Source organism: Oryctolagus cuniculus, chromosome 2 (genome assembly GCF_051225735.1).
Source record: "Oryctolagus cuniculus isolate XC-2025 breed Fujian yellow rabbit chromosome 2, ASM5122573v1, whole genome shotgun sequence".
In the NCBI taxonomy this organism is placed as follows: domain Eukaryota; kingdom Metazoa; phylum Chordata; class Mammalia; order Lagomorpha; family Leporidae; genus Oryctolagus; species Oryctolagus cuniculus.
In genome coordinates, this window is record NC_142868.1 from 192,032,411 (window position 1) to 192,047,821 (window position 15,411).

A 15,411-nucleotide genomic window follows, 5' to 3' on the forward strand; every position below is an offset into this window, starting at 1 on the left:
CCTCTTGCGTCTAGAGGATGCCTCACTTAGTTAAGCCATGATACATTTCATTTTGCTTGCAGCCCAGCACATTCCTAAGAGGCACAGAAAAGAAAGGAGAGGAAAGTCATCATTATGGGTGTCATGTAATGAATCTTTCAGAAAAATTTTTCAAGTGATCTCTAACAGAGCAATATGCAACCTATTATGGATACAAGAGGAAGGGGTGCTTTGCTTGGGGTTGAGAATGCATCAACAAAAATGATCCTTGAATATATATTCATTTCATTACAAGCAAAAATGAAGATAAAATGTGTCATATTCAATGGAGGATGTGACTTTGAACTCAGCCTAGGAATAGAAGTCAGTTTAGTTTCCTCTGTCCTTTCAATGATATCCAATACCCTCCATTGTTTCTATTCTGGCTCCTTTTGGTACCATATAAAACAGGCTGCCTAGTTCCTGAGGACTTAGCTACAAAGCAGAAGGATGCATTAAAAGACAGAAATGGTTTTAATCTTTAAAAATAGCTAGGTAGAAAATACAATATCTTTATTTTTAGGAAAAGAGTTGCGGATTGGTGCCTCCTCAGACGGGGCACCATAAATGTTAGGAAAAGAGGCACAGAATAGAGAGGAGGCAGTCTATGAATTTACAGCCAGACCACATTTATTCAGAGAAAATAAATTCATAGAGGTGGGTGATCAGCTGCCGTTGTGACCATGATGAAACATGTAGTAGAAGGCCCTGACCCCAGGAGCAGGCCTTTTTATATTTTAGGAGGGCTGGGGCTGGGAGTGGGGGCAGGAGGCAGCAGGTGAAGGGGGATTCCTGGAACTGGTCTTTCAAGTGTTCCAGCAACTGGTCTTTCAGGTGGCCCTGAGGGGTGGGGTATGAAGGCAATAGGGTGTGAGACCCAATTGAGATTCAAGGGCAAGGAATACATTGCAATGTTTATCTGTCTTTTGGGCAATGAGTGAGAGTGGCTGAGGCTATGCCTTTGTTTCTCCATTTATTATTACATGCCTCCCTCCCAGAGTGCTTCCCCACAAGGTGTGCTACAAACCCATCCATCACAGCAGTCTTCTCCCTTCTTAAATGCTGCTCCTGAGGTTTACCCAGATCTATGTGTTAGGAGGAAAAGGGACTCTGGAGTCCTTGCTCTGCATCTTGAGTCCTACTGTGATCAACCCTTCCAGCATTAAACCCTCTCCACATTGCTTTGCCTCTAGGTTGGTGAGGCTCCTAAACCCACTCTTCCTGGGACGGCACACGCCACCTGCTGGTGGAGAGGGTCTGGCCTCCTGCTGACTTTCAGCCTTCTTAGCAGCTACACTTGTCCACCATTTTCACTTTCCAGGACATCAAACCATGGAGAGCTCCTTGCGTACGCCAGATTGCTTCTCACTACTGTGTCTTGTCTCGTGCTGTTTCCTCTCCCTAGAACAGCTTCCCCTTTTCAGTTTTTATTTTTGTTATCTATTGCTATATTAACAGTCACCTCCAGCCACTTAGTGACTTAATACAACAGCCAAGGTATTTGCCTTTTATTCTACAGGAATTTGGACAGGGATTAGGTGGCTGGTTCTTCTGCTTCAGGTGGCATCCCCTAGGGTCATTCACTCAGCTGCACTGAGCTGGCGTCTTGGCTGGGCTAGGAGGTCTGAGAACACTTCACTCCTGCAGGTGACATCCTAGCGTTCCCATACAAGGTGGCCAGCTTGGATTACTACCAGGGAAGACAGACTTCCTACCTGGTATCTGGGTTCCACAGGATGTGTTCCAAAAATTACAAGAGCTTGCATGTCTCTTAGCCAGCCCTGAGAGTAGGATGATGCCACTTTTGCCAAATGGGGCAAAATGGGGGCGGGATGTCATGGCTGGGGTTTGAGTAGCCATAATGGGTCATGAGAGGAGAGACTTACACTGAGGATGGTAGAACAATAAAAGAGAAGTAACCTGAATCCATGACACTTTGGAGATCCATACTAGCTTAAAATTATGACTCTAGGTTTCTTATAAGAAAGAGAAGGAAACATCTGTTTTCTTTTGTTTGGGATTTTCTGTCTCACATAGTCAAAACTAACTAATTTGTATAGCCTGCTTAGCTTATCTACTGCTACAAAACAAGTTGTCCCCAAATTTAATGAATTAGAACAATAAACATTGATTACCACAGCTTGTGTGGGACAGGGACTCAGGAGCAGCTTGACTGGGCAGTGGTACCCAGAGTTCCTGGTGCGGTGCTAGTCAGTTGCTGGCAGGGGTTACGACCCTCGGAAGGCTTGGCTAGGGCTGCAGGATCAGCCTTACAGGATGGGTCATTCATGTGGCTGTGCTTGCAGTCAGCACGAGGCCTCGCTCTTCTCCACCTGCAGCTCTCCTGGCCACCTTCAGTGTTTGCATAATGTGGCTGCTGGCACCCCACGCACCCTGCCTCACAAAGCGAGTGACTCAGTGATACCTTTTATGGCACAGCCATCAAAGTCACACACTCACTTCTGCAGAATCTTGCTGGTGACACACGGCTAGCCAGTGTGGAAGGGCACTATACACACAAGGGTGGAAACCAGTAGACAGGGACTGCCTGGGGAGCATTTTAGAGGCTGATGCCACACATCCCACTTTTCTTTTAGACTCCTGTTCATGGAGCAGGTGATGACCCCTCAGTCTCAGGAAAACACACGTTCACACAGCATCCTCTGGAATAAATTGTGTGGCTTTTAGACCGGCCATTGTTGTAATTAAATTTGTGGACTTAGATTTTTTCCTGTTTTTCACAATTTATCTTAATTAGACAGAAGCTTGGAGCAGGGAGCTCACGTTTAAACCTCCTTTTCCCTACTGCTTTTCCTGCAGCTTCTGAGCTGAGCAACAATCATCGAATTTCATGCTTTTGTCAAAACAAGCTGTCAGGAACTGGTCTGGAGCCATCAGAATGCAACATCACTCTCACTGCACCTGCATTCACCTTATGGCGCAGGGACCAGAGGGGGCCCAGCAAACGGGCATAAATCCAGAGCTCTATAACTCTGTATCCCCTGAAGAAGTGACCATAAAGTCCTTCCCTCCAGATATATGGGCAGGGAGAGACAAGGGGCAACCTGGATGAGTTTCAGAGGGACTGTAAAACAGAAAAAGAGATCTCACTAACTGTCGGTCTCATTATAAGCAAGCCAGGCAGGGACACGATTTATAGGTGGGTGCTGACGGCTGGCGGGCATGCATGTTGCTTGCTCTCCTGTGCCCGCCATTGAGAGCAGTCATCAGCCTCGGTGAGCGATGCTGATGGCTCTTGGGGAAATGGTGCTTCACGAGGAGCCTGACCAGGAGAACATGGCCTGGAGGTTGTGCATGCGCCAGCACGGACTGCACACCTGATAGTTATTTTTTTTAAAGAATGGATAAATTTGTAAGTAAGTTAAAGAAATCCCCGGTCCTGGCAACAGGCAGACAATCATGGGACAGCGAGCTCTGAAGTCTCCAGTGTTTGGGAGGTCTCCGGATCCAGCTTTGTAGAGCTTTGAAAGCAGAAGTAAGATAGGATTGGGTTCTCCGCCTTGTGGTGCCGGCACACCGGGTTCTAGTCCCGGTCGGGGCGCCGGATTCTGTCCCAGTTGCCCCTCTTCCAGGCCAGCTCTCTGCTGTGGCCAGGGAGTGCAGTGGAGCATGGCCCAAGTCCTTGGGTCCTGCACCCCATGGGAGACCAGGATAAGCACTTGGCTCCTGCCATCGGATCAGCGCGGTGCGCCGGCCACAGCGCTCCGGCCGCGGCGGCCATTGGAGGGTGAACCAACGGCAAAGGAAGGCCTTTCTCTCTGTCTCTCTCTCTCTCTCACTGTCCACTCTGCCTGTCAAAAAAAAAAAAAAAAGATAGGATTGGGGAGGTGAGGGACAAAGGCTTGGGTGTGTCTAGCGATGGTACTTGGATCGCTGATTACGATAAATGAAGGACCCGTGCAGATTTTATTGCATAACCCCATAAAAAAAGAGGCAGAGAGCAAATCTATCTGTTCAGCCTGGAATAAATCTCCTTTGTTCATTTGTGGCAACAGCCTGAACATCGTGTAAGTTTGGGGCCTGAGTTTATACTATGTGTATCATTTAAAATGACTAAGGCCCTTAATTTAAGTGGACCCAAATATCATAGGTGCCTTCCAGAAATAAGCAGTTTTCCTAGGTGGAAGACACCCTCCAACCAGGCCTCAAAGAATCCTGACAGATCCAGTTCCAAATCACATAAGCAAACAATAACTAATATACACATACACCACATACAGTGCACACACCATAACCCCCTGCATCATGCTATATACACATACTCAACTGCCCCTACACAATACCATCCCACATACCACTGACTATGTTAAGAAAAAAGCCATCGTGAGCAAGAGTCAGTAGAAAAAAAAGATACATCCTCAAAAACCTCAGGTGTTAGAAATACCAGGACGAGAATATAGTTTACATTGGGTGTGCTTCTAAAAGTAGGAGTTGAAACAAGAAATAAAGTAATAAAATGGTTAGTGCACCTGATTTTTCATAAAGAATGTCTAGAAATAAAAATATACAATAATCAATATTAAAAACTTGTAAAGATGAAACATAAACAAAGCTAAAAAGTAAATTAGCTAACTGGAAGAAATTACTCTGCAGACAAAACATCTAAAAAGTGAGAAAAGGTTGTGACACACATAGGATTCAGTAGTCTATCACGTGTGTCAACAGAGTGGTGTGCAGGCAGTGTCTGCAGCCTGAGAATTCCTGTAAGTGATCAAAACAAATGGAGGAGGGAGGAAATTATGTTCCAAACTTCTGAAGTTACTCTTTGTAAAGCCAAGGTAAGGCTGGGAAACAGAAGTGTGTGAGAGGGGATGATGTACTCTGGATGTATAGAGGAGTGTTGTGTTAGCTTAGTGATTATCGAGCCATCTTATTCCAGTAGGAGAAAACTCTCTTTATTCTGGTTTATAATTGCTTATTCTTCTGTCACCCATTAAATCTACAGAGTTCTTAATTTCCTTTATCCCATTCTATTTTTTTTTTTTTTTTTTGACAAGCAGAGTTAGACAGTGAGAGAGAGAGACAGAGAGAAAGGTCTTCCTTCCGTTGGTTCACCCCCCAAATGGCTGCTACGGCCAGCGTGCTGTGCCGATCTGAAGCCAGGAGCCAGGTGCTTCCTCCTGGTCTACCATGCGAGTGCAGGGCCCAAGCACTTGGGCCATCCTCCACTGCCTTCCCAGGCCACAACAGAGAGCTGGACTGGAAGAGGAGCAACCGGGACAGAACCCGGCGCTCCAACCAGGACTAGAACCTGGGGTGCTGGTGCCGCAGGCAGAGGATTAGCCTAGTGAGCCGCAGCACTGGCCCCTGTTTTATGTTTATATATATATATATATATATATATATAACATATATATGTTGTATTTTAAAATATAATTGACGGTGTCTTTTTCTAACAAAATATAAAGTTGTTCAGTATTTCTTTTTTTAAAACTGATAGTTTTTTTTTTGAAAAAGATTTATTTATTTATTTGAAAGTCAGAGTTACATAGAGAGAGGAGAGGCAGAGAGAGAAAGAGAAAGAGAGGTCTTCCATCCGTTGGTTCATTCCCCAGTTGGCTGCAACTGCTGGAGCTGGGACAATCCGAAGCCAGGAGCCAGAAGCTTCTTCCAGGTCTCCCAAGTGGGTGCAGGGGCCCAAGGACTTGGGCCATCTTCCACTGCTTTCCCAGGCCATAGCAGAGAGCTGGATTAGAAGAGGAGCAGCTGGGACTAGAACCAGCGCCCATATGGGATGCCAGCACTTCAGGCCAGGACGTTAACCCGCTGCGCCAGAGCGCTGGCCCCTATTCAGTATCTCAATACTTCTCCCAAATCAAAAAGGCCTTTATTACATTGCTCATTGGACTATATACTTTGTGCTGTCTATAATTGTAAGCTTATCTTTTCCCCCATATTTTTTCATGAAAGTGTTCACAGACAGCAAGGTTGAATTTTATCGTAAACACTCCTGCCCCTTCTTCCGAATTTCTATTATTAATGTTCTGCTATTCTTACTTTTTTCATGCACCCTCAGCACATTTTTGCACTTCAAACTATATTATTGAAATAATTATTTTAAATTATTATTTAAAAAATTTCTTAAGAAATAAAGCAAAAGAGTTATTCTCACATGTAAGTCAATTATTGGTTAGGTCGCCAATATATTATTACCAATTTATTTGTTTCCTTCTTGCATTTGCTGCTGATTTTTGCACTTGCCACTTCATGTTCCTTTGGGAGGGCTAGTCCCTGTTTTGCTGTTCCATATAATTTGTGAGTGAGGAAAATGGGGGAAAAGGGCTGCTTGGACTGTTTAACAACTTGGAATAAATGAGCTTCAAGAAATGTTCTGAAGATCTCTGCTTGGCTAAAATTAGGCATGAACTTTATGAGATCTAATTTGACTTCTAAAATATATTATGGGAATCTTAGACTATTTATGGAAGTTTTCCAGATTTCTGGAAGGGACAGAATTTTTGGCATTTATCTCAATATGATTTTGTTATGATGAAAAATTCGTGAAGAGCTATTGTACCATCCAACCAAATACAAATGTATGACACCTATAATAGGAAACATTTAAGTGCACCAACTCAGTTTTATTATGCAATTTCAAAATTCAAAGAGAACAACTTCATAAGATAAACTAATCTCTTTGGCTCCTAATATGCAGAAATATAAAAGGGTTAAATGCTGAATCATTAATGGCTTTTAGCTTAATGGGCTTTTTAGCTGATAGGAGCTAAAAGGCTGAGCTCCTACAAAGTGAATCTATTAGTTAATGTTAGCTCAACATCGAAGAATTAACAGGATAAAAGTGATTCCTTTATGTGAGGTATTGAGCAATTTTTGTCTGATTCTAAGGTTGAAATTTTTATGGCCCTCAGCAAAGTGAATTAGGAATGTAGTTTAGTTCAGTTGAGAAGTATTTGATATGCTGTGAGGATAGGAAGAAATGGGAAAAATTTTCTGTATTTTTCTTTCTCCTACTCAAAATCTTCTAAAGACATTAGATATCGCATACTCAATTTTCCCATGAAGAACAGGTCAATAATATCCCCCAATACTTTGGATAGTACCTTCTCTCTAATAATAATTTGAACATTAAAGAAAAAATGTGTCATTGTGTCTTTTTCATTAGTAACATGTAATCTCGGTTCACTCACAATGACTTAGAACCTCAGTTTCCTAATATCTAATCATTGAAAGAATGAAAGATAGAGGTATATAGACATAGATAAAGATATAGATATATAGATATACCCTTGCAGCATTATAGAGAGAAACAAAGAAGAGGTATAATGAGGTACCTGTAATGATGCTTAGAGCAGGATGGCTATTCAAGATGATGATGGTTTCTATTTTACAATTGTCTTGATTTTTACTTTACCCTTATTTTTTAAGTACTTTACAGAGTCATCATCCATGTTGACTACTTGGAAAACATAACTTTTTTTAATTAACTGACCCAGATCTTAAAATATCTCCAACCAGAGAATGTGTCTTACTCCATTTGGGCTGCTTATAACAAAATAGTTTTGACTGCGTAAATTATGAACAACAGAAATGTCTTGCTCAAAGTTCTTGAGGCTGGAAAGTCCAAGATTAAGGCACTAATGTCTCTGGTGTCTGGTGAGGGCCCTGTTCTTTAAAGATGGCACCTGCTTGGTGCATCCACACATGGTAAAAAGATTGAGCATACTCCCTTAGGTTTCTTTTATAAGAGCACTAATCCTGTTCTTGAGGGCACAGTCAGTCCTCAGTCCTCATGGAGCTAAACATGTTCCACAAGCCCCACTTTTTTTTTTTTTTTTTAGACAGAGTGGACTGAGAGAGAAAGAGAGAGAGAGAGAGAGAAAGGTCTTCCTTTTGCTGTTGGTTCACCCTCCAATGGCCGCTACGGCCAGCGCGCTGCGGCCGGCACGCTGCGGCCGGTGCACTGCGCTGATCCGAAGCCAGGAGCCAGGTGCTTCTCCTGGTCTCCCATGCGGGTGCAGGGCCCAAGCACTTGGGCCATCCTCCACTGCACTCCCTGGCCACAGCAGAGAGCTGGCCTGGAAGAGGGGCAACCGGGACAGAATGTGGCGCCCCGACCGGGACTAGAACCCGGTGTGCCGGCGCCACTAGGTGGAGGATTAGTCTAGTGAGCTGTGGCGCCGGCCATCACAAGCCCCACTTTTCAGTATCACCACATTGCACGTTATATTTCACTGGATGATTTTTTTTTTTTGCGGGGGGGAACAATCTGACCAAATCAGCCAGGCTTTCAGCTAAATTAATAAATTGATCAGATGACCCTGATAGTTCATGGCAACCAAAGTCTCATATTCAATTTTCCCCTACAAAACAGGTCGATGCTGCCCCAAGGCTGCATGTTCTCCTGTTCACACATAAATGCTCATTATTTCAACAGTTGAAGGGCTTCATCTAGAGTGTGTAATAATCCTTTACTGTGCAGTTCTCTGTGCTTGGGGAATGCCCCAAGGTATCAAGGTATCCTTGATAACAAATTGTGTAAAGCACAGAGCACAGGATCAAAGGCTGAAGAATTACATTGTGACTTTGGCTCTGTTGTGATCTTAGAGTCCTCTAACCTTCAATTTTGCTTGTCTGTGAATGGAGATCTAAAGCCCTCTCAAGTTTCTGTCTGTCCACAGCAGAGGCTGAGAGGGTGAAGGAACTCTGTAAACCATGAGCACAATCAATGTATTGCTAACTAATAACACCAGTGCATCAACTTGGAAGCAAACTTGCAGGGATCCATGTACCACATGCAGATTCTAAATCAGATAAATCTGAAAAATCCACCAGAAACATCAACATATTGGTTTCACTCACTGCGTGGACGGGCTCCCCTGTGTAGTGAACAACTTAACTGTGGACAATTCCCAGTTTGTATTCTAAAAATCCTGTGATCCCAAAAGGCAAGAAACCTTTTCCTCTGCTTTCACCTTGGGCAAACAATAACCTGGGGAAGCACTTTCAATGCAATGGCTGGAGTAACAGGATTGGGGCCCTGTGGGGAGCAACTGGGAGCAACTCGGACTAGACTAAGTTACTGGAATTAAGACTTATTCTATGCATCTGCTTTCCCACAATATGGCGCTGAGAAGGGAAACAGCTTCTACACAGCTGCCTCCAGTTCAACCAATAAACTGTGGGACCTGCTCCTGATTGGAGGAGAGCAGCGTACTCGGCGTGTGGGTAGCAGAGTTGGGATTGGCGGAGGAGGACTATAAAGGAGGAGAGAGACGGCATGCACCAGGAACATCTAAGGGGAACATCTAAGGGGAACACCTGTGCAGCCCCCGAGAGAGCCGGCCGGCGGTGTGCCACTCCCCCGCGGAAGTGGGGAATGTGGCAGGGGGAACCACCCTTCCACGGAGGTGGAAGGGACAGCAGCCAACCCGGGAAGAACCAGCAGCAAACCCGGGGAGGGCCGAGCAGACGAAAGAACAGCGCAGGGTCCTGTGTCGTTCCTCCACGAAGACGGGGAGCGACATAATGGTGCCGTGACTCGGATAAGGAAACTTAGGAGGGAAGAAATGGGAAAATGCCGGAGAGAGAGACTAGCGAAGAGCCTAGGGAAAAGCCGGACAGAAAAGGTGCCGGAAGAAGCTATCGAAAGCCTAGGCATAGACTCGGATACGGACTGTGGGAAAGAAGTTAGGATTTAAAGTGAAAGCAATAAGAAACTTAGACTCAGATACGGACTGCAGGTTGAAAGTGAAAGTGAAACCTATTAGACTTGGATACGGACTGTGGGGAGAGGCCAGGAGAAATGAGGGAGGAATATTGTTGGAAGAAAACTTAGGGAAACATACCGGGTAGAGAAAAATGTTAGGGAGGATGAAGCCGCGAGTGCAGGCCGAGGCAGAGACGTAAGCCACCTTGGAATTCTTCAAGTCACCCCGGGGAGCAAGAGTCGAAGATCTGGAACCAGACACAGAGACGTGGGCCGCCAGGTTGGAATTCGCCAGGTTAGTCCGGGGAACTTGGATTGAATGCTAGTGGCGGAGACGTAAGCTACGCTGTGTGACTCGCGGAGGCTGCCGCGCGCAGAGAGAGCGTGCGGGGCACAAGTAGATAGGGAACGCTGGGCAAGTGTGTGGAGACCGCGGAGCGTGTGCGCAGAGCCGGGAACCTGCCGGCGGGGCGAGGCGCCGGGAAGCCGCGGGGCGAGGTGCTGAGAAGCAGCCTCGGGGCGGGCGCCGGGAAGCCGCAAGGATAAGAGAAACAGAAGTTTAGAAGTAAAATGAGAGAAATAGGAATGTTGGCAGACAGAAGTAAAATGGGAGAAATAGGAATGCCCGGAGATAGAGAAATAGAGAAATAGAAAGGCCTCCCCACAACATGGCAATGAGAAAGCTTGGATTCGGTCTGCCTGATTAGTGAGGCGATGAGCACCTGCAGGCGGCTAGCAGCTTATGCGCCGCAGGTCACCGAAGACAGGCACGAATTAACATCGATAAGTCTCCCCACAATATGGCAATGAGAAGGCTTGGATTCGGTTTGCCTGATTGCTAGGTTTTGTAAGCACCTGCAGGCAGTTCTAGCAGAACAGAGCATGCGCTGCAGGGCACCGAACACAGGCACGCATCAGCGCCTAAAAACCTCCTCACAACATGGCGAAGAGAGGACCCGGATTCGGTTTGCCTGATTGATAGGACTTGTAAGAACCTGTGGGCAACTCTAGCAAGTAGAGCAGAGTGTGTGCCACAGGACACCGAAGACAGGCGCGTATCAACGCCAAAAAATAAAAAGAAAGGGGGAATCTGTGGGGAGCAACTGGGAGCAACTCGGACTAGACTAAGTTACTGGAATTAAGACTTATTCTATGCATCTGCTTTCCCACAATATGGCGCTGAGAAGGGAAACAGCTTCTACACAGCTGCCTCCAGTTCAACCAATAAACTGTGGGACCTGCTCCTGATTGGAGGAGAGCAGCGTACTTGGCATGTGGGTAGCAGAGTTGGGATTGGTGGAAGAGGACTATAAAGGAGGAGAGAGACGGCATGCACCAGGAACATCTAAGGGGAACATCTAAGGGGAACACCTGTGCAGCCCCCGAGAGAGCCGGCCGGCGGTGTGCCACTCCCCCGCGGAAGTGGGGAATGTGGCAGGGGGAACCACCCTTCCACGGAGGTGGAAGGGACAGCAGCCAACCCGGGAAGAACCAGCAGCAAATCCGGGGAGGGCCGAGCAGACGAAAGAACAGCGCAGGGTCCTGTGTCGTTCCTCCACGAAGACGGGGAGCGACAGGGCCCTGTAGAGTTACAGATCTCTGGACAAGGGAGAGAAGTTGGAACAGTCTCCGGAGGAGACAAAACACTTGGACAGACAAGAATGAGAGCTGTCTCTACAAGCATGAAGTCAAATGATGTGAAGAGTCTTGCTCTCCTTGACTGCCCAGGATCTCTTCATTAAATCAACCACACTTGCTGGTTAAGATTAGTGTGCTCATCACCACAGGACATGAAACTCATCCCTTTTCCTTTTCAAAAGTGTTTCAGGTCGAACAATTAACCACACTTCTATACTCACTGTAAATAAGACCTATTAACAATTAGGCTTCAGGCACCCACTTGTGTCGTCCTGTTACTTTGACTCAGTTGAACTTCAGTCTTTCCTCTGCCTTTCCTTTCTAACTCCAGTGTCTGACACTCACTATTTTTCATGACATATACACTCTTTCCACCTTCTGTCTTTGATTATATCACATCCTTCCTCCTCCTTGAACTCTTACAGATTTTTTTGGGGAAGATTTATTTATTTTATTTGAAAGGCAGAGTTATAGAGAGGCAGAGACAGAGAGAGAGGTCTTCCATCTGCTGGTTCAAGCCCCAGATGGCTACAATGGCTGGAGCTGGGCCTGTTCAAAGCCAGGAGCCAGAAGCTTCTTCTGGGTCTCCCACGCAGGTGCAGGAGCCCAAGTACTTGGACCATCTTCCACTGCTTTCCTAGGCTATTAGCAGGGAACTGGATTGGAAGTAGAGTAACTGTCACCCACATGGCATGCAGGCACCATGGGCAGAGGCTTAACCTACTATGCCACAGTGCTAGCTCCAAAACTTTTTTATTGATTTATTTTGATTTTTGAGATACTAACCTCCCCATTCTGGTTTACTCCCAAATATCCCAGAGTCAGGAACTCAATTCAGGCCTCCCATATGCGTGGCAGGGGCCCAAACACATGAGCCATCATCTGCTGTCCGCTAGGTGCATTAGCAGGAAATCTTCAAGGGAAGCAGAGTAGCCGGGACTCAAATTAGCATTGCTGTGTGAGTTGGGGGCATTGCAAACTGGGGGAGGCTTAGCAGGTTGTGCTACACTGCCTGCCCTATATAGCATTTTAAATGATAACAAACGTTAACAGGAAATGAATGGAGCGGGTAAGGGGGAGGAGCTGGAAGAACTTGAGACCTGGAGTTGGGGAAGATGGTTGCAAGATTAACAATAAGCAGTCAAGGTGGACTTCAGAGTGAAGGTGATTATTTGAACAGACACTTGAAGGAGATGAGGGAGAGGCACACAAATCTCAGGTAGAAAGCCTTCAAGTGGAAGAAACAGCCTGGTAGGGTCCCAATTTGGATGTGCAAGGTCACTGTGGCTGAAGGCAGAGGGCAAGCAGGCAGATGTTGTAGGGCTTCAAGGTCATTTAGCTTTGAGAGAAAAGGGCCCCATTAGAGGCTTCTCTGGGCTGTTGATTTTAATTTCATCACTGCCTAATGCATCTTGATGGATGTTATACAATCTGCTTCTCTCAAGGGATCTTGGGAATGTGTGCTTCTTTTGAATGTGAGACAGTGCTAATGCTTTGCACACTGCATTCATCCAGGTTACAATAGGCTCTGCCTATAGTACAGGGCTTTCCGAAAACACATTCAAGTACAGAGGGCTTGAATGAATGAATGGACAAATGATGCTTACCATGCCTTCAGGTTGGCCCTAAACCTACTAGTTCAACTTCATTGTCCCCTACCGCCTTCTCCACTTAGGTTTCATAAGGCCCGCCTGCTCTCAGCTTTGCCTGTCTTTGCTCACCTCATTTCCTCCGGTAGGAAATGCTCTTCCCAAACCTTCCCACTGGAATCAAAGTCTACTTATTGTTAAAGACTCAGGACAAGCCCCACCCACTCCAGAAAGCCCTTGCAGACCCCTTGGCCTCATGCCTTTTCCAAGCTCGCATGGCATCCCCACTGTGATAACTTTCATTGCCTCGATCTTTTGTTGGATGGCTTTTTCTGGTGTTTAAAGAGTCATTGTGTGGGGGCCAGGGCTGCGCCTGTAGATTAAGCAGTCACCTACAACACCTGGCAACCCATGTTGGCGCTGGTTTTGATTGCTGCTGCTCCACTTCCCATCCAGCTCCCTGCTAGTGAGCCTGGGCGAGCAGGGAAGATGGCACAAACGCTTGGGCCCCTGCGCCCAGTTGGGGGATCCTGATGGAGTTTCTGGCTCGTCCCCCGTCCCCCCCCCCCCCCCAATGCCCGGTCCCCATCTTGGGTGCGCTAAACCAACAGATGGAAGATCTCTCTCTGTGTGCCTCCATGTCGCTCTCTGCAACTCCGCCTTTCTAGTAAATAAATCTTAAAAAAAAAAAGGCGTTCGTTTAAACTCTTTAAATGCCATGAACATCAGCATCTCAGTGAGGGAGGTGATTGTACGATTTTTGCTTTGTAGTTGACTAGATAAGAGAAGTTCGGTGAATTGGCTCATCCCAACGAAGTTTAATTAACAAGGAGTGTACAGGGGCCAGGACCCAAGTCATAGCCCAGACCAGCACCCACTGAACGCCTTCTTTGTAAGAGGGTGAAATCAACACTTCCTTTCCCTCGGCCAGTTCACGCCACTCCATCCGCCAATCAGAGCTGGCCGCGGCCGCGGAAGTTCGTCCCTTGCGGGACGCCGTAGCACCTCTCCCGCCCCTGCGCAGCGCCGGGCGAACATGGCGGCCTCCGAGTCCGCGGGGGCTCTGAGTTCAGGCTCCGCAGAGGGCGAGGAGGAGACGATTCTGTACGATTTGCTGGTCAACACCGAATGGCCACCGGAGACAGAAGTCCAGGTGAGCCAGGCCCTTCTGCGGCTGCAGCCAGCGTGGCGCGGGCACTTCGCCGGCTGAGACGCGTAGCAGCAGCCACGTAGCGGAATGGAGCCGGGTGGGCGGGGGCGCAGGGCTGGCGGCTTGTGCGGTCTCCCTGGCAACGGCCCCTTGGCTCGCGGGGGTCTGGGCCGTCCGTGAAGAGTTGGCGGGCTTGAGAACCTCCCGGGCCCCTCCGGGCGACCCCGCGCTCGGCGGCTGGCGTCTTGCCGCTCCGGCTGTCAGCTTCACTCTGGCTGTTCGGAGGGGAGGGCGCAGGGCTGGACGCGAGGGCCTCCTCCCGCGAGCTGGCGGAGGCTGGTCAGGGCCGGCCCCTCGTCTGTGGTGGAAGAATTTCCAGGACCTGACAGTGAAGCGAACTGCGGCTGCCGCGGGCCGCGGGCTCTGACGCTGTGCCCCTTGCTAGGCTGAACCGCGGAGCGTTTGAGAGTGTGTGTGTGTGTGTGTGTGTGTCTGTCCGTGTGTCCCCGTCCGTGTCCCCGAGTCCCAGGTGCTGCGCTAGAGTGTGTGTGTGTCTGTGTGTCTGTCCGTGTGTCCCCGAGTCCCAGGTGCTGCGCTAGAGTGTGTGTGTCCCCGACCGTGTGTTCCCGAGTCCCAGGTGCTGCGCTAGAGTGTGTGTCTGTCCGTGTGTCCCCGAGTCCCAGGTGCTGCGCTAGAGTGTGTGTCTGTCCGTGTGTCCCCGAGTCGCAGGTGTTGCGCTAGAGTGTGTGTGTGTCTGTGTGTGTCTGTCCGTGTCCCCGAGTCCCAGGTGCTGCGCTAGAATGTGTGTCTGTCCGTGTGTCCCCGTCCGTGTCCCCGAGTCCCAGGTGCTGCGCTAGAGTGTGTGTGTGTGTGTGTGTCCCCGAGTCCCAGGTGCTGCGCTAGAGTGTGTGTGTGTGTCCCCGTCCGTGTCCCCGAGTCCCAGGTGCTGCGCTCGATGCCCGGGACCAGAGCTGGATAGGCCTTCACGGAGCTAGCGGGGCGACAGTCCAGGAAATACTTCTCGCGTAATCTAGAGTAATGCCGGGTTATTACTCTGTGCTAGGAGCGGAATGGCGCGGGGATGAAGCGGCCCGAGGTGGGATCCGACTTGGGAACTGGAGCCTGGGGTACCAGTTGTCTCCCGGGTAGAACCCCTCAGGCATCTGCGCATTCACGTTTGTTCAGCAGATAATTATTTATCGAGTGCCCTATATGTGCCAGTCACTGAGACTCAGGAAGCAGCAAGAGCCCAGAGGAGCTTTTAGTGGACATTACGGAGTACAGCGAATTCCGCACCGCCTCTTCCTGAGTGTGCACGCCATTCATTT

General features: G+C 48.0%; 1 protein-coding gene across 1 annotated transcript in view; it reads left to right on the top strand.

Annotated features, from left to right (window-relative positions):
- Positions 1 to 13,870: 13,870 nt before the first annotated feature.
- The window catches only part of NBAS (NBAS subunit of NRZ tethering complex), a 459,817-nt gene continuing 458,276 nt past the window's right edge, over positions 13,871 to 15,411 (top strand). The window contains exon 1 of the mRNA XM_070069748.2: positions 13,871 to 14,086. Within this exon, the coding sequence (XP_069925849.2) occupies positions 13,970 to 14,086 (117 nt within the window). The 5' untranslated portion in view covers positions 13,871 to 13,969. The remainder of the gene's footprint in view (positions 14,087 to 15,411) is intronic.